The sequence below is a fragment of the Strongylocentrotus purpuratus genome, unplaced genomic scaffold, assembly GCF_000002235.5.
Source record: "Strongylocentrotus purpuratus isolate Spur 01 unplaced genomic scaffold, Spur_5.0 spur5_scaffold_15, whole genome shotgun sequence".
Taxonomy (NCBI): domain Eukaryota; kingdom Metazoa; phylum Echinodermata; class Echinoidea; order Camarodonta; family Strongylocentrotidae; genus Strongylocentrotus; species Strongylocentrotus purpuratus.
This window is the reverse complement of record NW_022145600.1, coordinates 3734083-3759658: the sequence shown is the minus strand read 5'-3', so window position 1 is coordinate 3759658 and position 25576 is coordinate 3734083. Positions and strand designations below refer to the sequence as shown.

Below are 25576 nucleotides of genomic sequence, written 5' to 3'. Positions count from 1 at the left end.
GAAGAGAAGAGACCTCTTTGCATCTTGGTGAATTACTTCGTTTCCAGAACACTATGAAAGGTGCTCATAATGTAGGTGATGCTGATTTGGGTGAAGAGTGAATTAATTAGTCCCCATTCCATAACAGGCAGCATATTGATATATCACAAGAAATATATGGGAATCAAAGCAGAAATCTGTCTGCAACATTCAATCTCGAGGGAGGTGAGAGACCTCTTTGCATCTCAATAAATTGATTAATTTCCAGAACACCATGAAAGGTGCTCATAATGTAGGTGATGCTGATTGGGGTGAAGAGTGAATTAATTAGCCTTTATTCTGTCGTAATCTAAATTGAAGAACGCACTCTTTTTCTTGGCAGGGCCTGCTGCTTTGCTTGACAGTACGGAGCTAGAACCTGGCGTACACACCTTCCAAGACATTCTCTTGTTTCAAACCAGAACACACAAAGAAAAAATGCAGGGGCTGTGAGCGATTTAGCTATTAAAGGTTAGCTCCAAAACAGCTTTGGTAAAAGAGAGCTCAATGTTTCAATATCATAGTAACTAAATTACACTTATAGGACACCCAATCATAAACGAGCATCCGCAAACAGAAAAGTATTTCTTATAACTACTTTAAACCTATGGCAGGGCTAAACAACTTCTACAAACATGTATCTTCAGGTCACTTATTCACTCCAAGGGATTTAAAGGAAGATAAGCTCTACAAAATTAAGGAATATCTTCCAAAAAGACAAATTGAAATTGTCCATCTTGCACTCATCAGAGTGAAATGCAATTATGAAAAAAACAGCTGAAACAAATAGTATAAACAGAAACTAAGGAACAAGGAAAATGACGAGCTCTTATTTGATCTTTCTGTTTATTTTTTCATTTAACTCTGATCCATGCAGGATGATAAAAGCTTCACCTGTATGACACTGTTCAGTTGTTCTTCAAGAGAATGGGGCCATGTTATTTTTCTTCATGACGTTTTATTGTGAAATATTGCGAATTGTTGCAAAAAAGAACAGGTGCATTTTGTTTTATCGGACACCTGTTGAAGTTGAGTTTAAAATGAGCTATCATGTACGATGCACCTGATACACAGTGGTCTACAAAGACTGTCAAAATCATTCTAAGGAATCATTCAAAATAACTTTGACAAAAGTCTGAATGTGAGAAAAGTCAGGAGAAACAGAACGTGAGATGAATGTTGAAAGTAGAGTAGATCATCAAAACAGGATGCCTTACAAGAATCCTAAAAATAGGACAACTTCATCATAAGCAGTGTAATAATAGATGATATAATAATAATAATTGGATTCATAAAGCACTTTTTACGAAGGATAAAAGGTGATGTACGTTCATATTAACAAATGAAGATTTGTAGAGATGTTTTTTTGAAGAAGTCAAGTGAAGTATTATTCTTAGAAATGCAGCAAGTTTATTAAATAGGCGTGGGGCAATGTATTCAGATGTTATGTAGGGAACAACTATCTGCTTCCCTGGCACATATCTTACTTCTCTGAGTACCGTATGCAAATTGTATCTATACATATATGTACAGTCAAACCTGTCAATAGCGACCGCCTAAGGGAAACACAACAAGTGGCATTTGTACACAGGTTCCTTTATTAGTTATTACACATTTCAATGAGAAATCTTTGTCAAGGGAAACCAAGAATGTGGTCTTTGTAGACAAGTGGTCACTAAAGCAGGTTTGACTGTACCAGGTATACAGTATGTACATGTATTCATCGAAATCAAAGAAGGGATTTGTTTTTCCTCATTCTCATGTATGTTCAAAATGCAAAAAAAAAATGAAATACTCTGCCTCCTTTCTTCCCATTATCAAGACTGTGTGTGAGTAGTATTGACAACTAAAATACACCTTACAGAAATTGATGATGGTAACTTTAACCATTACCAACATGAGCAGTCTGAAGGTCATTCACTACAAAGGTCATTCATAACAATTCTAGAGGGATTCTAATCCTAATTAGGTGGATCGTGAAACGTGATGAGCTTTTTGTTGAATTTCTCTCTTCTACTATCTTGAGCTACCGGTAGATGCACGTACGTGTACATGTATAACCAAGAGAGTGATCGTGTGTGTGTGTATGGCATGATCATTTCTCTCTCTCTCAGCCTCTGATGTAGGTTTTTCTTCTCCTCCCTACGTTTGAGTCCTAATCAAATATGAGAAAAGGCATGAACCATTGTCGTTTGGCACGCCTGCCGAGCCTCGTGCTGTATTTACCTTTTCTTTTTCTCTTGAATTCCCAAGTATGCATGCAGCTTTTCTATACAATTCCTTAGCATGCAGTAGTGAGGAGAATCCAGTCACGTATTTCAGGTGAATTGTGTGCTGTTGTCTTAAATGGCACTGTATGTTTTCTATCGTAAGTAGTATGCATGATTTCACAATTCCTATCACAATTACTTAAAGTGCATATCATAAATACAAGTACGTGTATGCAATAACACTTTTGTTGACGTCGAAAATAGGCATAACTTTTTGTAAAATTACTCCAAGCCTTAGTGTACATGTCCATGTACATCAACCCTGATGTACATGTACATTAGCTCTTAGAATCAAGTAATTATAAATTTGCTTTTAATCTCTTAATCAATGTATAAAATGTACCTGAAAATTCCTACATCTAGTGATAGAACGGCACAAAAATGAAATCCCCCCCCCCCCCCCCCCATCTCCTGAATAAAATTAAAAAATGAAATTAAGAATTAAAAAAATATAAAAATATGAATTTATTAAACTTAATTTTGATTATGATTAAAATTAGTGAGTAATTGAACAAATACCCATGAAATACGTGTGTATATTTTCTATGTATGAAAAGTGTTTACGTTGCTATGGAGTCATAATTTCGTACGAGTAATTAATCTAAGGATGCATACCAGAGCACACTCATCGATGACAATCAATGTGATTAATGAAAGTGAAAAGCAACCCTTGCAACAGTGACCTAATTATTCTTCTTTTGCCATTTCTAAATTGCCTGTTATAATAGAGAAGCTATGCAATCATTATCTACATCTGATGTAGAATTTTGGTAATAAACTGCAATTAATATTTGTAAATTAATATTATAATACGTAAACCTGAGTAAAACATGCATGATAAAACCTGAAAAACTATGTGCATACATGCCTACCATATACAACATTTACGTAATCTATCTTCAGTTTCATTTGTTAGAAACCTCACCCAAGAAATAACTTTACTTATTCTGAGAGATTTATTATATTCTTGCCCATAAATCTACAAGATTCCCCACCAAAGTGTATGAGAGAGGCATAAACCAAGAATAATTAATGTACAGTTTCTCAGCAACACAGTGGCACTGCCATTTTCTTGATAACGTGACATACTAAGTGAAGTCGTTTATCAAGTAAATGCATTCAAATTTATGAATGCTTCCTTCCGAGGTGTGTGTGGTGATGAAGCTTTTCATTCACCTGCTATTATCCTTTGTACTACAATTGCCAGAACACAGATTGGTTTCTCATGAATGGAATAGATTTGTCAACTGCTATATGTCAGTATTTTGAAATAAAATTAATTACAATTGTTCCCCTGTTATATATTTTTCACTAAATATAATTTCTATATTCTCAGCTATGCTTTTTCCTCATTGAAAAGTACAGTATTCCTATTGATTTTAAAAGTCTTTCCAACTGAAGCTTGGTGCATGATACATGTACAACTTCAACTGGTACATCACATTTTCAAGAAAATGGCTGCGCCCATTTCATGCTAAAAGGCATCACATCATGTCAAGAATATCTTCATTTACTTCATCAAGTATGATATCTCTTGTACATTTTTGTAAGGAATATTGTACGTCGAAGGGCAGCAATTTATCTCATTTTTCAGAAAACCTACACTTATTTTTTAGGGTGCGGTTTCCTTTGATATAATTCCTTCTAGAGGAAAAAAAAAAGAAAGGAAAACAAAAGAAAGGAAAGAAAAAAGAAGAAAAAAAATCAAACAGGTTTCAAAGTTACAAGAATTATTTCACATCTTCTCTAGATGATCAAAGGGAAGTTCTGGGACCCGTTTCACAAAGCCTGTTTTCAATGACAAGTGACAAAAATCAGTGACAAGTCTGCTGATAACCAATCAGAAGCAAGGACTTCAGTAGCTTACAACAAAGACTGTCATTTGTCACTGATGACAAGTTTTGTGAAACAGGTCCCTGGTTTCAAGTGGTCTTCTACAGCAAAATGATGTTTTATTACATTCACAGTAACAAGCCGAGGTAAAACACATTATTATACAATGTACTGTACGTGCTCTTCCTCATTATTTTCAGGCAACCAATCACGTCGAACCTCTTCAGGGCTTTACCGCCTCAGATTCATGGTAAGCGAACGAAGAAAAAAAATCCAGTAGCAAGACGATCACATCGAGGATCCGGTTGAATTGACATTGTATCACACACTGCAGACCCTGGATTTATGCAAATCATGAGTGATTTCAAGATTTCAAGACGGCGTAATTGGAGATAAAATGTCATTGATTTCTGTTTGTCACAGTGTAATGTATGGTTCATGTCCAAGTCACACTGCTAAACAAACTCTAAAAAGGATCAATACCTATTTGGCTGCATTGTATTTGGATGACTTAGTTTTGGCAGAATATACTGATGTGTGGTAAAGTATTCTGCAAATAAGCCTTCATTTCACCAAGTTCACCAACACATTAATGGTCTTAAAACCATTAAGAGCAGCATGAAGTGCACATTTATCAAAATTTTCTGGACTAGAACGAATGATCTTCAAAAAGCCACACTCTCTGCATCTGCTACGATACGCACAAGTGATTCCAATACCAAAAAGAGCAATTTCCAGAAACTATTAAGCGACACCTGAATGTTCTAATTTTGCATGAATCGGTGAGGTGCAGAATCATTACAGTTACTTGTTTCTAGGCCCAGCACATATTATTACGCCGGTCATCGGATTCAGGCTTACCCGCACCACAATTCTACACTCCCTGGGGAGCATGGGTTATAACACGACTTGTTTAGAATTCCCTTTTAACACCTTCTGCTGTCAAATAGTCCCTATATAATGTGAGATATCAAGCCTCATTCAAGCCTTATGTATACATGGTGCAGCAACTTTAAAAAAATAAAAAATAAACTTTTTTTTTTTTAAAGCAGCAGCAAAATGAAATGGCATTTACACATTACACTAAGGCCTTTGTTAGGTGCACCTTGCTACTTCTTCGGAGGCGCGATAGCTTAGTCGGTAGAGCAGTGGTCACGTAAACCGGTGACCCGGGTTCGAAACCAAGACGATGCGCTAGTGCATTTTGGTAAGGCATTAATCCTCATTACCAGGTCCCTTGGAGAGGACCCAAAGCCATCAGCCGTCTGGTTGCTTTCTTACAAGCATTTCTGCTTTCTTAGCAGTTAGGTAAAATAACCACCATCACCACCATCACATTGCTATTATTCCTTCTAACAAGAAATATTTTTGATATGCAATCAGTAATTTGTCAAAATGGTTTAAAGCATCACGTGTGAATGATGCTTAGCCAGGATGTCTCACAGCATACAATGTCAGGGACCTGTTTCACCAAACCTTTTTTTAATGACAAATGACAAAAATAAGTGATAAATCTGCTTATAACCAATCAAAAGCAAGGATTTCAGTAGCTTATAACAAAAACTGTCATTTGTCACTGATGACAAGGTTTGTGAAACACCCCCCTGATGCAGACATTGCCACAAGGTTATCAAGCTATTTCGCACAACATGGTGCTATCCTGCACCATATGGACAACATAATGTTCTGCATGAACACATCAATAGCTTGGACGTGATTAATGTTAGTTACTGCGCCATTGAACACGACCTAATATTGATCAATCTTTAAAGGGCAATGCACTTCATTGAAGATATGTTCACTCAGCAGACTTTACAATGCACATTGCAACCGGCCCGTGTATTGATATTATTAATCAATTAATTAATTGATTAATGGTCACTGTATTTTTTTGGAAGTGGAGCTAAATTGGTACTTGTAATACATCTAATTTTCACACATTTTGGGGTCTAAAATTCCCTTCATAGCAATTTTAGGTCCTAGAGAGCACTAGAAATGTCATGAACAAGAATAAAAGGAATAACCATGCCCTTTGAAGGCATTTGTGGTCTTTAACAAGAACTCAACTATCCCTTTAATATTGATTTTATAATGTAAACAAGTTCTCACTTTCCAACAGTATTTATTGATCAAGGTAAGGGACCTCAGAAACACATCACTGTTTCACATAATACAGCCGGAAGGAACAACCTCCTGAAGTTCGGGCACAGCTTCTTCACCTAGAGACGGCCATGACGATGGAAAAGTCATGTTTCATTCAATCCAATTGGTTGCAAAGTGAATATTCACTACTGTCAATTTCAACTCCAACAGGTATGCCAAAATACATCTCTATGTTGCCACTAGAATGATAAATCAGTTAGCAAACCCACATGAAGCTGAATATGGTGCAAAAAAACTTATTTATAGATCTGGGAAGAAATGGTGGCAACGAAACAAAGACAGTCTGCCGTAACTAACAAAGTCCCTGAAGTTAGGGAACAGTTCCCTCAACAAGAGATACCCACAGACTACAAAAAAAAGTCATGTTTAATATAATCCATTAGGTTGCAACGTGAATATTCATCATTACAATAATGCTTCATGTATCAGTATTGAGAGACAAGAAGCATGACACATAATAATACAAATGTACTCATTGATCTGGGCTGAAAAGCTCTCCAATCAATGTCATCATAAAGCCTGGGGTATCTCAACTCCTGAAAGCATTACTGATGCAGCTCTCTCAACCATGACTGTAGAACATGTCATGTCTAAAGACGCATAGTAGTGGTCTCTCATGCTCGTGGGTGCGATACCCGACATGGCAATAATGTCCTTTGGCAAGGCATTAATCTACATTTTCCACTCCATACCCAGGAGATAAATTGGGACCTGGTAGGATGACGAAAGCCTTTGTGTTAGTAATTGCTATATGCCCTCATGCTCATGGTAACTATATGGTAGAAGTATTCCCCAGGGAGTGGAGATGGTGCGAATTGAGCGTGAACGAATCCGATGACCGGAGTAATATTATCTGTAAAGTGCCGAGAGACAGTATTTTGTATTACAAATCCAGATTATTATCATTATTGTTATTATTATACAAGCAGTGGACTCTAAAGCCCATTCCACAGGGGTACTTGTTTCTGATGAACCATGATCTGGAGCATCATTTTGTTCAGTCTCGTAATTCTTATTGCAAAAGAATTTCAATCACCATCACAATGATCTAGCTAGGTCCTCTTGTAGTATTACATTGCAGAGAAAACATGATTGAGCAGAATCAACCGTTAGTAATATGCAACTGAAGTAGTCAATATGAGTTTGATAACCATCACAGCTCCTCATATCCACAAAACGTGATTGAAACTTTGTGACTGATTGGAGGATTTGCTGTCATCATTGCACATGAATTTTTTGTACAAATAGGAATTCAAGCCAGGAATTTAGACATACTGATAATGTTTACTTGAATGTGCTGATGCAGGCCCCCCCCCCCCTCCAAAAAGGGGATTTTTCCCTTCAATTACTGCACTCATCTGATTTCCCAAGATATCATTTAGTTTGCTATCGAGGAGAACGCCTACAGGTATCTGCAGATTTAGAACCTGACCTGGGAAACACAGGCTTGGGTATATTTCTCATCCCTGGAATACTCATGATCATATGGAAGTAAATCAGTCCTGACAAAATAATATATTCTCATTTAAGATTCTAAAAATAGTACTGTGGTTTCTTAACATTACACAGGATTCATGCATACAATGTGTGCACCATCTCCTTTCCCTGATATTTTGTTTAACCATAAGGTCAGTATAGCAAAGCGTAAGCCTATACAGTGTACAGTGTATGATAATCTTGCCAGATGCCAGTGGCAATTTTCTTTTTTCTTTTTTTTTTCAGATACAGTGAGTGACAGGCAAACGTAAACATGTTAGTTCTAATCTCATTAATTTACCCACATGTAAGTATCTTGTATCAGACAAATCAAGGAAACAAAAATATACTGAGATTCCTTACCCTGGGATTTTAAAAGAAAAAAATCAGGTAAAAAGGTAGAAGGGGGCTCAGGGCGATCCCCCCCCCCCCCTACATGTACAGTGTAACTCTTACAAAGTTCCTTAAATAGGAAAAAGAGCCAGTGCTGTCAAAACTATTTCAAGTAGGGCCTTCATCATTGGGTTTGAGTGCATATAACTATGTGTACTTATCAATATTTAATGTCATTACGATAGCTCTACTCGAAAATAAGCCTCATAAATTAAATCTTCTTTTTACCCTGGGCCTCACAGCCATAATGCCATACACATAGAATAAAACTGAGCAACAGATAAATACTGTAGAGAGTGAGGCAACGAGTGAACTGCCCTAGATGTTGATGTAGGCCATCTAATTATATTTAGGCGATACCTAAAACCTGCAAGATCATGTTCCACAATGACCTGTCCATTTTGTGGCGGCTGCACAAAGAATTACCTACAAAGTCCATGCCACTCTCTCAAGGCCATACACATGGCAGAACGGGCACAGCGGGAGCATGATATTAGGTTGCCATGGCGATAAAGATTGCTCCTGAATCCGTGTGGAAACTTGAACTGGTTTATGTGTATGATCATGAATGGTGTCGCAAACATGCCATTTGAAATTATTCTCATGGATCTATAGATTTTAATGATGATAAATCCTACAAAGGCTATTAATTAAAAGATACCATTTTTTCTTCCACACAGTTCTTAAGGGCTGGCTATACAACATGCATAGTTGAAACCGGCTTTGATTTTTTTTTTTAATGTTTTCTTTGTTTGTTTGTATCATCTTACCGTTAAAACAAATAAGAGTTTGCAAAATAAAAGTGTTTTTCATTCATTGCATCAAATTTGTTGACAAATCCCTAAAATTAAGCAAAGAAGTGACTAAATAAAATGCAAGGGACTGAATATGTGTACTTGAACACTGCAGGAGAGGTGAGGCTGGTGCAAGATGAAGATAGCGGGATTCATTTCTCATATTACTCAAAGCATTTAAAACAGCATTGAGATGTTAGGGCTAATACATACGTGTAGAGTGTTGTAAACATATCAATCACAATCTGCTTAAGGTACTTCCTAACTCTTTCAATGAAACTTTTAGTTTCATACCGGTATATTCAGTTTCTGAGAGTGTCCAAAGTCCAACTTGATTCATTCAAATCAAATGCAGAGAAAATGTAAAATCCATGAACCTGGCTTGAATCTGCACACTAATCCTTTACTTTTATGCCTCATATTCTGTGGGTGGCATATCATTATTGGGGAGCGGGAAGTGAATCGGAGCTGCACAAATCAAGGCAGTCGAGCTTGGTGACTATAGTCATCATCCATTTCATTGATTAAAAAAGAGGCAGAACAAGAATTAACATTCAACATGAAAGGTTTACTCACTGTATAATCCAAGGATTCATTTACACTGCACAATGTACACTGCAAATACAAGTACATGTGATTGTGATGTTCGTGTAAGGCTTCAGGTATATAAAGTAGATATATGGTTTCAAACAGAAAATTTGTTTAAAAAAATAATATTCAGTGGCTCATATGCTTTTCACACTTCAAACAGAAAACAGCCATTAATTTCTAACCCTAGTATAACTTTCATCTATTGTGATTTACTATATTGAACAGTTTGTTCATTACACAATAATATCCTGGAATACCACATTATTTGGAGTATTATTTATGTTTCATACATATTTTGTAAGAGACAAAAGTCAGCCACAGCCGTCCATAGTTTGCGCCATTCGTCAATAAAAGCAGACAAAGGGTTAAAAATTAGAACGCAAGTTGGCAATGGCATGATATGTACATGTAATTGTTGTGATGTCAGGTAAATCTCTGGAAATCTTCAAGGCTGCATTAATACAGTAAACCATGCTTTAATGACCACCTTTATAGAAGACCACCTTGAGCAAAGTTTCACATTGAAACCTACATGTACATGTAGATATTAAAGGAACCTGTACATAAAGATCATTTTCTTGCTTCCCTTGAGCGGTCTTTATTTACAGGTTTCACTGTACATGTAACTACTGTTGTAGAGAAATGCATGAAACTTGAATTTTCAAAATGGTCTAAGGGCTACCAGTTACTGTATAAACACTAGAGAGCACTAGTATCATACCATCCAAAAAAGGAGTCCAAACAAACAGTGGGTCTGTTTGCTAATTGGTGAAATGTTTGACTACATCTCCTTCATGAACAAAATAGAGCAAACAAAACAACCAGGGGATCTATTCAATTAATAGTGGCTTTATGTGTATGTTTAGTTCATAGCATGTCCAGAAAGTAAACACACACGGTTCTTGAAACTCCTGCGTAGTGAACAAAGTATTACAACAGAAGGAGCAATATTTTTAAAAATGAAGAAAAACACGGTCAAAGTCTTCCCTAGCAACCAGACAACTGGAGAGTAATCAATGTAACTTCTGTATTGCACAATGATTACAAGTACATTTAATATCCATGAACATGGATCCATGTTAAAGTACAGGTACTCAAAATGATAGAAGGTGAAAGATTCTAAAAGACACAACTTTGTCTAGAAAAATCTCTGACATGTGTTTTGGCAACAATTGTTTGATTGTAAAAGAAACACTTACCCTAAACCATTAGAACCTAAAACCCAATTCAATTTGATTTGGGAAAAAGTCCAATTGCGAACTGAACCTCGTCACAAAATAAATAAATCCAGTAGAGCAAATATCACTGATGTCAAGCCCAAAATTATTTGTCTGATTTATTATCTCTTATATCACATCCATATTCATATGTAACTTAATTAATGACATGTACAAGCTGCTTCTAAAGAAACCTCACACAAAAACAAAGTAACTCTTGGAGAATGCACTTTCAGTTGTGCTGCTCCCAAGCTTTGGAATAACCTAACATTTCCATGATCAGTGAAAGTGCTTTTGACTTGGAACATGAATAAAACATAGACCACATGACTGATTGATGGCAGCTTACAGCCGTTCCGTCATTATCGAAACAGATTCACACTTTACATTCCTGATTCCTCTTTTTGTTAGAGATGAGAATATAATGTGACCTTTTTAGTATCCAAAAGTAAATCGGTATTGGAATCAATATCACTTTCAATGTGCAAGACACTTTGATCATTTATGCCTCGTTAGACATACAGTTAAAGATGAAGTTGAGTTCTGGTCATGCGATTGCATTGTGAAAGAAACGGTGTGGAATCGACCAGAAAAGGTTGATCATCTAGCATATAAGACTTTGTGTGTATTGCAAGGTTCTGGAATCATCAAAATGATAAGAAATTTGGCCAAGTCTTGGTAAAGTTACAAACACTGTACACAGAAAGATGTATATGGGACTACACGAACAAGTGGCGTAAAAATCCTACCCTAGATTTTTACGTTACATGACATATTTAGAATATGAAGGCATTTGAAGAGCCATGCTTTTCAGGAAACATGTCTTATCTGATGTTCTTCCACACTTGCATAATAAGAATGATAACGCTCACAAATAATTTTTCACCTCTTCCCAGAACTCAACCTTCTCTTTAATAACTATACATGCAGTACTTATTAGCACTAAAGCTGTTCATGCAGTTTCATATATTTTGTATTAACTTGACACGAATTATCATCCTACTTACTACTACTCAGGCTGCAGCTATACTGTAGTTGTTGCCTCGAAGGTGAAATATCTGACTTCTCACTTTTCATGAAATCTTAAGTTTCTGACGGTGATAATTATGTACATGTATCTACATGTAGCTAGTCTTTTTATTTTTATTATTTTCAATTTTATTTCTCTCCCACCCTGCACTCCTAGGATGATAGTTTGTCTGAACTTTTCAACAAAATAAGATGTTTAAAACCTGGCACCATTAGATGAACAGATGAATTACCTTGTTTACAAGTTCCTTTGGAATAAATGAGTAATTATAAAAATATTGAAGAAAAAGAAAAGTTTTTGTCAGTTTGGACTTACATACATGTAGCTTGCAGTCATTCCCCCAAAGAATAAATTTGCCAACAAAGGTCTGGATTGTTTTTTTTAGAAAGTAGAAGATACTGTACCCTCAATTTGGACCTAATACATGTACACTTACATTGTACATGTGTATAAAAACATCTGAAGGCTCTCTGTTGTAAATTTGAATTAAATTATCTGTAATCCCATGTCCTAGAAGTTTGAATGGCTTGAGATTGAGACATAATACTAGTTCTAGACTAGTTTTTTTCAATCAACATGTGCCGTGATTCAACATTGAATCTCAATAGCATAATTGATTTTCAATCATGATTTTTCCGTGTATGTATTTGGGTTTTAACAAATTATGCATATCAATTTAAAAATTGATAATCTACATCTGGGAACGACCTTTAAAGGGGTTGGGTATCTTTGTCTCAGATTCTAAACAAAATCCTGGATTTAGCTCATGCTGCAATCATTATTCTAAACCTTTAGGTCAGTCAGGAACCCCATGACTTTTACAAGCCGATCACCCATCTGATTATCAAGATTAAGATTAGAATTCAAAATTTCAAAAACCCACTAGTCTATTAATAGGGAAAATGAGTATCTGGTATAGTAAAACCGGTCACTCAAAGATTTTTATTTTCTTGAGGCACTTCATGATCATTTAGAAGCACAATTTTTTTAGGGCTTTAATATTACACCATTTGAAATGGTGTAATATTGAAGCCCTAAAAAAAAAAATTCACAGACACTGATAACACGTAGGGTTTTGCATCTCAGATTTGGCATTATTAAACTTGCTTTTAACGTCATTATCTGTAAGAAACCTTATCTTAGACACGACTCATGTTTCGAAAGTGAGTCCAATTAGAGTACCTTGTAGTACATTTGTAGGTAAAGACAGATGACAGAGTCAGAGAGCTGACTGTACATGTACTACTGACATTTCCACATTTGCAGTCTTTAATTTTAATTTACTCTAGTCCTGATGTAAACTGATCTAAATTATTATGATATGCATGAATCTAAGATATCTGTCAGAAAAGTATACAAATTTACAATCACCATTCCAAAAACTTAAAATCTCAAAATTATAAAAACGAATATCAAATAAACACATGTTAGATCTAGGAATAATTCAATAAAAGACAGCATCTGCATGTATTAATATTCTGAAAAAGTATTTCAAGTTTAATTTGAGGGACAGATGTTCCACTCGTCATAATCTGTTAGACCAAATGACGCGTCGAGTCATCATCACACCAACATTGTTTTTTCATTTATAATAATGACTGCGTGAGGCGAGCAAGTGGTTGCACTGGCTGCCATTGACATTGTGGGTGTATGCAGATATTCCACAAAGTCGTCTCCACAAAGTCACAAACACCAGTGAAAATTTAAAGACTACAAAAATTAGTAAATAACTGTATCTCCTGCTGTCGATTTTCGAGCTCCACAATGCCCCCATACCGCCGGGCAAGTCCAGTGCAATGCCTGGGTAAGCCGTTGCACTTGCAGCGGACTACGTTCATCCGTTCACAATATGCACACACACATCCACACTGCACCCCATTTCGACACACATACGGCGTCATGTTTACCGTTATTTTTCAGTATTCTGCTTATGATAATTATCATACGATGATGTTCCAATACTGAACATCAACAAATAATTGATTTTCATTTCCCCTAGAACGAATAAACTTACCAATTCCTGTGTAATTCAGATCTCCAAAGACATATGATGTGGAAACAGTGCACCGTTGATGCCTTTCATGTTGCTAGTATACACACATTTTTGTCTATTTGCTTTTTCTGCTGATCCGTCATGCATGCATTCTGGCCAGTTTATCCGCTATCCGCGTCAAATTCTATGCCCGGATATTCCGCGGATATGGATTCACCATGTCACACATTAGCTGGCGCTAAACAGATTTTAGATGGTAAGATTGATTAAGTTTTCTCTCTCTCTCTCTCTCTTTCTCAATTTTATTGTTCTTTCAAGTTTTATCCGCCAGGAAATACAAGGCCGCATATCGTATAATGTTACACATTTTATAAAGCGACTTTTCAATAGATAAAAAGTGCATGAATCAATCCATTTGAGAAGGAAATTTTACAACCGGGGTCGAACCTAGCTTGCACCCCTGACATATTCTGTAACTAGGTATTTTATCCACATTTGTCACTCTCGACCCAGGTGTATTCAATTGATACCTGGACATGCTGGGATTATGGTAGTATCAGGGCCTGGGGAAATGCTGGAAGGGCAGAATTAATACCCAGGAGTTTGACCTACCTAGATCGCATACTAAAGAAAATACAACTGAAAAATAAATGTAAATATATAAATAAATGTAAATAAATGAATGAAGATTGAGATCTTTGGAATCATATGTGATATTAGGATTCTAAGTATTTTCCCCTATACTCTTCTATTTATCAACATTAATTGAGGTTATTTGTTTTAGCTACAGCAATGACAATGCTGAAGGATGACAGAGAAATTTTTCTCATGTATTCCATTATATTGCATTTCTTTTCTCCTGTTTATATCTGTTAACATTTATATTGTATTATCATCATAACAAGTTAACTTTAAAATAGTGCATAACATATTTCCATCAAAACATAATTTATGCAGATGGCGTATAATGGAAAATGACCAGTGCGATATATGTAAAGAAACATAAGATACTTTTCATGTCTTGTTAAAAGGAAACATTTGTGATAAACTCCTTGTTAATTTTAGGACAATACATATTATACATAATGTATATTAAACTTCGGTGTGATGGAAAAGAGTACAATAGTAAAAGTCTGTTCATTAATTTCAAATTAAAACTACGATATTACCTAGCAAATGGACAAAGTTTTTTATTGACGGAACACAAAGAAATTTTTCAAGGAATGTTAAGGTTATAACTATTTATTAAATACTTTATCTTTTTTGTATTATGTTAAAATGTAAATTGATGTAAATATATATGAAATATGAAATATGTGAAATAAAACACCTCGGTAAGAGGACAAGAAGAAAAAAATTATCATCATATCCAATTTATGTTGTATCACACGTGTAAACAAAGCAAATTTCCACGTAAGATTTATGTGTAATAAAGTATTTATTTGAATAAATTCTAACTATATAGTGATGATAATGTTTCCGGGAAGGGGATAGAGATATCCATGTTCATGTATGACTGTATAGTAAAGATCTGAAGCAAACTGGTATTTTTTAACCATTTTGAATGAAAAGAATTCCCTTAAGATCATATTCGGGTTACTGTATATGCGTAAATAAATTATCATCAAATAATCGGTAATGACTTAATAGCAGAAAATGATTTTAAAAAATAAAAGTTCGTTATTCCGAACAGTTAAAACACCTAAATTACAAATTGGGTTCCTTATTCCGAAATTTGTAATTCCAAAAATGATGAAGGGTTCGTAATTCTCAAAATCGGAAAGGTATTTGTAATTCCTAAAATAAAATAGGCCTCCTGATTCCGAAAATGTAATTGAGTTCACCTCTTTTATTTTGACATGTGCCCCTTTTTTATTTTCCAATAAGTGCTCCTTCTCCTCGTGATTAGTACCCACATTAGTTAAAATAAGAACCCCTTTCCCCTATTAAAATATGGTAGGGGCCCCTTTTCCTTCGACGAATGCCCTTTTCCTTTGAATTAAGTGTCCATTCTCCATTCTCTTAAGTGCCTATTCTAATTTATGGTAAGTGCTCCTTTTCAGGTACGAGAAGTGCTGTTTTTCAGTTCTGATAATTGCCTCCTTCACCTTCAATAATTGCCCCTTTTCAGATCCGAGAGGTGCTCGTATTATTTGACAAGATCCCCCTTTTCTGTAATAATTGCCCTTTCCCCTTCTAAGAAGTGCTCCTTTTCACCTCTTATATTAAGTGCAACTTTTATTTTGACAAATGCCCCGTTTCCTATCTAATAAATGCCTGTTTTTCTTTTTATTACGAGCCCATTCACCTTTTCATAAATACCCCTTTTCCCCTCTAATGAGTGCCCGTTTTTTACACGTGCACCTTTTCCTGACAACTAATTGCCCTTTTCTTCTGATAAAATTAATGCTCCTTTTCCTTTTTGTTAAGAGCCCCTTGCCCTTCTCACAAATGCCCCCTTTTCACCTCTGATAAATGCCCCTATTAAAATCTGTTTGGTGTCCATGTTCCTTCAACAAATATCCCTTTTTTTATTATTAATAAGTGCCTCTCTTCCATTTTCATAAGTGCCCCTTTTCATCACAGGTTTGTGCCTCTTCACAGGTGCGAGAAGTGCCACTTTTCATCTCTGATAACTGCCCGTTTTACTGTGTCCCACCCCTTTTTTATTATGAGTACCCTTTTCCTTTCTGATAAGTGCCCCTCTTCTTTTTTATAACAGCCCCTTCCCCATTTCATAAATGCTCCTTTTCACATCTGATAATGTTCTATTAAAATCTGATAGGCGCCCCTTTTCCTTCAACAAATTCAATTTCATTTATTTCCACATATTCATAAAAAGACAATATAAATTACAATCAATTATACAGCATTAAAACAAAAGATGAACCAGCACAGAGGGTGATACAAAACTACAGAGGTTTAATCGGGGATCCTCTCCTGCTTAAAACTACAATATTAAAATGCAAGAACTTTTTTTTAAATAATTAAACAATAAAAACATACAATTATATTTTGTTTTATAAGATGATGACGTGGATCCTAATCGAATGATTAGTAAAAGCGTACATGTGACCAGGCATTTATTTTGCCTAACGCGTAATTTGGATAATGACCGGTCATTATCCTAATAATGGTAATGATCGGCCATTATAAAAATCATTTTATTAAAGAAATGTAACATAATCTTATAAAACAAATAATACATATCATTTTGTTCGGGCATTTAGTAAAATTACCCCACACTCGGTATCTTAGAAACAGTGTTAGACTGTTCCAAAGGTTCCTCGCGTGGGTTATACTCACTGATCTCTACGGAAAAAAAATTCCGTAGAGATCAGTGGTAATACTTATTATCTAGCTTGTTGTTGCTATCATAAGCGAGACACAAGTCAGAGGTCCAATATTAGACGCGCGCAAGGCAAGGTACGCCTCAATTTGCGCTTATTTTAAACCATGGGTTATGTAATTGAGGATTTAAACCATGGGTTAGTTTTAAACATCCTTTGTGAATTCGGGCTCTTGAGTTTGATGTGAGGGTGATTGATCAAATAACAAGGATCCAAGTCATAATTTTATAAAACAAATAATACACATCATTTTGTTCGGGCATTATAAAATTTCCCGCCTCGGGTGTGTTAGACTTTTCCAAAGGTACCTTGTGTGGGTAATTCTTACTAATGCCCTCACTGCTGTGTATTATTTGTATACTAATGCCCTTACTGCTGTGTATTATTTGTATATTATAATATATTACCAGCAACTCTATGAGTGGGGTGAGTAGAAATGGGGTTGTGGTACCAATGAATACAATATATAGATGGAATTAGTGTGATAGGGAGATAAAAAAAATAGTGAGAAACACCATACATAAGACATGGATACATAATCAAATAATGTTTCAAATTTGGCTTAAAAAGAATGGAGTTAGGAAGTAGATTCAATAGTGAAGGTCTACTAAAATAAATGTTTCTTTGGAGAAAGTCGTTTTCACAGAGGGCAAATGAAACTTATTTGAGCTTCTTGTTTCATAAGAATGAACTTCAGCATTTGCAATGAACAATCTCATTAAAAATACATGGCAGCTGATTCTTCTTGAAAAGTTTCATATGATATAGAGACTTAAACCCCAAGTCCACTCCATAAATAATTTACTTTCAATAGAAGCAGAAAACTCAGACTAACCAATCAAAAAAAGTCTGAGCAAAATCGGATAACTAATAAGAAAAACTTTGAAAATCACTAGACAAATTGGCAACTCACTCATGAGTCTGTGACGTCATGTCCTCACTATCCACTAATTATTTTCTTTATATTGATGATATAAATTTCCTATTTTCTCCTTAAGAATCCTATTTCTTCACACCAGCATCCAAGTTAGATTAATAGTAATATGTTTTTGTGTGGATGCACTAATAAAGAGTAATTTTTTCCAGTTAAATCATGAAAAATGTGAATTTTGAAAAACTATTTATATAAAAATCAATAATTATGAATATACAATATTCAGAAAATTGTATAAATTCTTCAAAGTTCATAAAACAATTTGTGAAATGTCATGCACGCAATATGATACAAATCATATAACTTGGGCAAAGGCATGGGGAAATCAAGTTTTGGGGAATAAAAAGGGAATTAATGGGATTAAACCATATAGAGCAATTGATTAATAGTGAGGACATGACGGCACAAACTGATAACCATCTCGGCAATTTGTATTGTGATTCTCATTGTTCCATAGTTTTACATACTTTTTCAAAAATTCATAACTTTCTTATTAGTTATCCGATTTTGCTCAAACTTTTTTTGATTAATTTGTCTGATTTTTCTGCTTTTATTGAAAGTAAGTTATTTTTCGAGTGGACTTGTCCTTTAACATTTAAAATATTCAAGCGTTTGTAAAAAGGTGCAGTATGGGCAAGATAATGGAAAGTTTTTCCATTCTAATTTGTGCCTCTTTTCATCTCTGATAATTGTCCTTTTTTACTTTGACAAGCTCTTTTTCTTTTCTAATAAGACCAAACCTCTCTCGCATTGATGGTTAATATAATTATATTACTTAGTAAAGGTCTTTTCAGCCTTTCATTAGATTGTGCTGAAAAACCTATCACAATTTTTGTTTTCCTTTTTGTCATAAGTTGCGTCATTCAACGGCAAAATCACCGTGCACGCTCATAAAGATTAAGCACCTTATACGTTGCTCGAAAAAGTAATAACTTGGCTGCAGAACGATCGGCTTAATTGCCTATTTTCCTTCGACTCCGCCATGCAGGACACATACTCACAGATTATGCCTGCTTGAGTTAAGATTTACTTTGATAGGAAAGATAGGAAGGAGAAGCACATTAAGTGAGAGGCCAAACAACATATGCCTACTCAGGCGTATTTCATAAAAAATACTAAATTGAGAGTTTTATAAGCGTACTAAATAGAGGCGATTGACGCATACTGGTCGACCAAATTATCAAAATATGGTAGCAATGGATGACTGAAAGCGTTTCATGGATGCTATGGATGACGCCTTTTTAGATTTAGTATTGCGATTACAATCATGACTTGACATTCAATGTAGATGAAAAAGACAGTAAGATGTTGCCGACTGTTATTTTATCTCTGATTTTTTTCTCCTTTCTCGCCTGCTTCGGCATCCCTCTCAATGCCGTCACACTCCGCGTCATGGTGAAACGACGTCGCAAAACGAGCACGCAAATCTTCATCATCGTTCTGGCGATGACGGACCTTTTCGTCTGCGTCTCTATGCCGTTGTTATGGTTTATTTTCACCCCGACGAACATGTTTTTGACGGATATTTCCTGCATTACCATCACCTTCGTCTCCATCGTCTCTCTGTTCCAGTCGTTCTTTATCGGCGCAACGATTGCGCTGGATCGTTACTTTCTAATCTGCCGGCCCCATAGCCGATTTATGACGACGCGTCGCGGAATCGCGATCACGGTGGCCTGTTTCCTCATCTCTCTCGTCCTGGCGTTCGTAATGTCTTATTATACCAAGGCTAAGTTGCACGATCACGACGTTTTTCAATGCACTGTTCCAAATGGATATATCGGACTTGCGCTTGAAACAATCATGATCGCCGTAATCGTGGTTTGTGGTGGTCTAATCGTCGTATTGTATTGGAGGGTTTACCGTGCACTACGTCAGCAGCGTCGAATCAGGGTAGAGAATGACTTGAACATTCCATCTAATCATGGACAAAATGGAGAATTTTCGATTACACACAAAGATTCAACGAGAACCGACATCGAAACAGCATCCTTGAAGAACACAGAGACGACTAGAATCAAAACCGCAGTTACTTCACTTTCCAAAAAAGTTGCAACTTCGTTGAAGTCCGAGAACGGCACCGAAATTAGCCGATGTGGCGCACTTGGGTCAAAACGTTATGACGACGTCGAAAACGTGATTCATGAATCCATCTCCACACTCGAGATCGATACCGTCCACGACGTCGACACATCGAGAGCCCGGCTGCCTCCAAATTTACAAGCGGCAACCGATTCACCATCTAAATCTAATGTAGGCATTGTCTTAACACGCCATCAAAACGCCCACATCGGCGATCCGGCTCGACCACCGATTCGCCTCACACCTGCCGATCGCCAGGCGACCAACATGATGCTGGTCATCACTGCAGTATTCGTCATCACGTGGATACCGGCGATCGTGGCCACCATGGTTCCTGCGACGGTATTGGTGGAGATCGCCTCGCGGAATAACCATCTTTATCTTTTCGTCGTTTTTCTCAAGCACACCGTTTACATCAGCAACGCCGTCAACCCTCTCGTATACGGATTCATGAATACTCGATTCAGGAAAGAATGCTTGAACGAGCTAAGTTGCCGCAGGTCTTGTAGGAATCACTAGTCATTTTAGATTAAAAACAATAGCAGGTTATGTTATTTATGTTTTGAAGAGTTGTGCATGGACTAGTATTTTTCACGCGAAGTTTGTTTCACCTCACTAGGGTCAGATGGAATAATAAGTTAATATCGCTGAGCGCGTCACAAAAATATATATAATAATATATATAATAGCTACAAAGTTTTCATTTGAAAGGGGATGTCAGACCGAACTGCCAAACTTCCCTTTGACCATACGAATTTGAATGACGCTTTGACGAAGTCGATTACAAAATTACGACATTGATTCATGCAACGTTGGTAGCCGAGCTAGATGACGAACTTGATTTGACTTAGACGAAATTGGAAGCAAACTGATGAAATTGGTTGGATTGGACAAAGTTCGAAGATGAATGACCAAAGACGAAATAGGCTATGAGATGTTTAAGTTTAGTAAGTTTCGAGACGAAATTGAATGAAAAAAAAGTATGAAATTGAATGAAAAAATTTGACGGGAAACCTATACCTTAGTTTACTGTGATCAGTGTAGCTCTTCAAGAAATTTACACTTTGCTTATAGGCTTATAGCATCACTGCTTTGCGACTGAACAGCAAGTCTTTTTGAGAATGAGTAGTATTTCGTTCGTTTCCATTTTAAGGTCACACTGATTATGACTTGTTATTTATATAAGCCACCAACGTTTGGTAGAGTTTTTTATACGCACAATTAAAAATTTGATTGCATGCAACTCTCCTTTTTATTCCATTCCTTTTTTAGTCGGAAATCAGTCTAAAGAAGCAAGGGGGTTTGCCCCTCCTGACTGATTCCCGACGAAGAAAAAGAAACGTGACCTTATTCAAATATGTTGGTGGTATACGTTCATTACGCAGTTGCATCAATTCATTTGATTTTGAAGATATGTTGCTTTAAATTTGTGAAATGTTCCTTGCTCGCTGTTTTTTTTTATATTTCTTGTTGTGAATCAATAGGGCTTCATGGAGTTTACTGAAAGAAGTGTTGGGTAACTAAAAAGATAACTTGTTGTTGGTTAAAATCTAACCCAATATTAAATGATAGTATTAAAAGAATTGGTTAAAATTTACCGAATGATCTATACATTTTACTCAACAAATATGCATGTTCCCCTTTTACCCAACACGAATGATTTTTCATTTTTATGAACCCTTTTTAGATGTTATATGAAGTCGTCATCAGTAAAAGAAGTAAGGAAAAGAAAGAAAAACAAATGGTAATCCAATGCTTGTAAACCTTTACTACCTGTTGCCGACGATGCGTTATTTTGCTGGCGTAGGGTTGCGCCAATGACAGGTTGACGCTGTCTTTGTCACGCTTTGTAAGAGTGACTTAATTCGTATTCAAATGAACAGTGCAAAGACTGCGTTGAATAGAGCTCATGCGCTAATTTCCTTCATTAGACTTCATTAGCCCAGGGAATCACGCAATTGAAATAACGCCTCGTGTGCAACGGGTATTTCTCTCTCTCTCTCTCTCTCTCCCTCTCTCTCTCTCTCCCTTCCTCTCTTTCCCTCTCTCTCTCTCTCTCTCTCTATCCCTCCACTGCTCCTCTAATAGCTGTCTCACGGGTTCAACGATGTATCTTCCAATTAAAGTGAGAACAATGTACATTGTCGCTCATAATTTGGAATATCTTTGTTTTACTCCAATTTTATGGAATTATTTTCAAAATAATTTAAAAATAATAGATCTAGATAATAGTATACATTCTCAGATTTTATTGAATAATAATTTGCCAATGTGTGTTTTGCGTGACTGCTAAATCATGTGTATGCTACTATGCTTATCAACCAGGGGACCCACGCCCTTAAGTCATAAATGACAGTAATGAGGATTAATGCCCCACAAAAGGGCACTATAGCACATCGACACGGTTTTGATCCTGGGGCCTCACAGTTACGAGGCCATTGCTTTGTCACTGAACCATGACTGTACGCAGCAGGGGCTAGGGTAGGGGGCAGTTTCCATAAATAAAATAAAAAACAGAAAATGAAATAAATTTTCAATAATTTATTGCATTTTACCACGGTCCCCAACATAAAAAAATCCTCTGGGCAGCCATGCATTATGGCTCAATGCATGGGCACACAGAGGATTTTTTTTTTATGTTGGGAACCGGGGTAAAATGCAATAAATTATTGAAAATTTATTGCATTTTCTTTGGGTTTTTTTAATTTATGGAAACTGCCCCTACCCTAGCCCCCGCTGCGTACAGTCATGGTTCAGTGACAAAGCAATGGCCTCGTAATTATGAGGCCCCATGATCAAAACCGTGTCGATGTGCTATATTAGTGCCCTTTTGTAGGGCATTAATCCTCATTGCTGTCATTTATGACTTAAGGGCGTGGGTCCCCTAGGTGATAAGCATAGTAGCATACACATGCTTTAGCAGTCACGCAAAACACACAATGGCAAATAATTATTCAATAAAATCTGAGAATGTATACTATTATCTAGATCTATTATTTTAAAAATATTTTGAAAATGATTCCATAAATTGGGGTAAAAAAAAATATTCCACCGTTATGAGCGAAAGTGTAGGTCATAATTGGCCTTCAAAATTACAGGCTTCAATCGCATTCATTCACTCAACACGCTTTTGGGTTGAAGACAGCGCAGGAAAATATATTTAATATGCAACAAAGTCACTTCCTCTTAATTTCAGCACTCCTGTTTTCCGCTTCAATCTGCAAAACGGTTGCCATATCAACGCTTGGCGTCTGCTCGTCGTGTGAGACATATAACACTTATAACCAAGGATTTCAAACCAATTTCTCATATCGATCCAGTAAATCATTGTCCTTCCTTCAAATTTTGTTCAGCAAAAAGAGCAGAGGTTTGTTTTTCTACTGCCTTTGAACGCACCATAAGCTGGGTAGAAAATTACTTTCATTTATTATTTCAGTGAGATATGGTAGCGAAGATTTTTGAGAGAAATAAGTAAGTCAGGGGTGATTTTATTAACCTATCGTATTTTATACACCTCATAGAAACCATGATCATATTACGTTTTTAGTCGGGGGTTTTAGGCACTGCAATGCTCACATGTGCCTAATTTAATTTTGCCTTGGAAATTTTGAGTCTTTTTGATCGTGTTTTTAATATGAAAATTTACACAATTTGACTCTTTGAGATTGAGTAAGACCATGTCATTTGTTATCATGTGTATTTCGTTTCAATTGTAGATCTGTTTCCTTAGATTTATTGCAAGAATACATTTTATATTGCTTTATGTTCTGCTTTTCAGTGTTTTGATGCCGTATACACCCCCCCCCCGACAAATAATATATTTTCGTTATGTATTGCAAAAGAAATTTTAAAAAATTATGAAATAGCAAAGTCTAGAGAATTGTTCAGATTGTCTTAATGTAGCTGAGCTATTCGCATTACTTATTTCATTTTTTTTTTTTTGGGGGGGGGGGTGGGGTCGCACTAGTCCTTATTGGCATAACTTGACAAAACTACATGAGACAGACTGGGGTTTGTATGACCCCCTCTCCACCAGAAAAATGGGGGGGGGGGTCTAAAATCTCGCAAACACATTTCCGCTGATGGCATAACCATTTTCTTCTCGTAGCATTATGGTATTATTGTGATCGATACTTGCGTTAATTTTACGCCTCTGATAAAATGCAATTAATATCTTTACAAACAATATGAAAACTCATTCGCATTTTCAGATTAAATTATTAAACGAAGTAGGTCATCTCGTTTTGATAAGATCCCTCGTTGAACAAATGAGAAGAGTTAACTTGATATCAATAATATCAATACCAATAAAAAAAAATAACAATAATAATAATAATAATAATGATAATGATAATAATAATTACTATATTAATAGTGATTTTTTTTACCCAGTACCCAGGATAGCCTGTTTTCCCCGAGAACTCACTGAGCTGCGCTGCCCATGACACAAACCAACAACGAAAATTTCAAAGACAAGTTTGACAGAACAAGGTGTTTTTAAATGCGTACTTAAAATGAGAAGTGATGGCATGATGAAAAAAAGATATTCAAGGACGGTGTTTTATTGGGGTTAATTTTGTTATTGCTCATGATAAATTCATGATTTTTCTTCGGGTAAAATATTGTGATGGATAGTCAATAAGTGCTCTTGCTGAGAATAAGACATTATCCCACCTCATTTCCATCGCTTGTATATGATAACCTTCATAACAGTATTGAATAACCGCTGTCAATTAAAACAATTTTTTTTTCCTTAGACTTTATTACGTGAAAGCATAAACAAAATGCTCCTTGGCTTTTGCCAATTCCCTGCCTTTGTAAAGTATTTTCTGTTAAAATCATTAAAAGTATGTGTCTTTGAAAACTGTAGTATAGAAAAATGTTTTATCAATGTGGATTCGAAGCACTGGCGAAGCGTCTACAGTGATACATTTGTACTTACCCCTCCCTCCCCCCCCCCCCCCCCCGAATGAGCAAAGTTGTTACTTTATGAAAGAGACAGACAGAGGGTGATAGAGAGAGAGAGAGAGAGAGAGAGAGAGAGAGAGAGAGAGAGAGAGAGAGAGAGTAGCACAGAGAGAGATGGAGAGACAGACAGACAGCCGGGGACAGCAAAAGAGGGGGAGGGGGAGAGAAAGAGAGGGATAGAAAGAAATATAAAGAAAATAGTGAGAAGCCAAGCCCGCCCCTACTCTCTCCCTCCACAATCCAGTTTTCAGAATCTCCCCTACTCCTTCAAATCACTTTTCACCATCACTGTGTGATAACCTTTTGTTTTTTTCAGAGACCGTGGCTAGAATGGTGTTAATGTCCATTAGGCGCGAATCACCCACCCTCTAAAAGGTGACGAATCTCAAATTAATAAATGGAAGCTACTCTCCGGATAATATTCCCACATCAATTGATCTTTTATAATATCTACAACTTCCAAG

The 25576-nt window shown here is 36.2% G+C and overlaps 2 protein-coding genes across 2 annotated transcripts in view; one reads left to right on the top strand and one right to left on the bottom strand.

Annotated features, from left to right (window-relative positions):
• LOC115923982 overlaps positions 1–13860 on the bottom strand; it is a 53886-nt gene extending 40026 nt beyond the window's left edge. Inside the window, exon 1 of the mRNA XM_030985393.1 lies at positions 13800–13860. The gene's annotated coding sequence lies outside the window, so the exon portion shown is untranslated. The remainder of the gene's footprint in view (positions 1–13799) is intronic.
• Positions 13861–19865: 6005 nt separating this feature from the next.
• LOC105444447 lies at positions 19866–20663 on the top strand. The gene has a single exon (XM_011678715.2). The coding sequence runs from the start codon at positions 19866–19868 to the stop codon at positions 20661–20663; it is 798 nt and encodes a 265-aa protein (XP_011677017.2).
• The last annotated feature ends 4913 nt before the right edge of the window (positions 20664–25576 follow it).

Bases quoted from the DNA above. Each gene is read 5' to 3' on its own strand.
- LOC105444447 (XM_011678715.2), top strand. From the start codon at position 19,866: ATGATCGCCGTAATCGTGGTTTGTGGTGGTCTAATCGTCGTATTGTAT.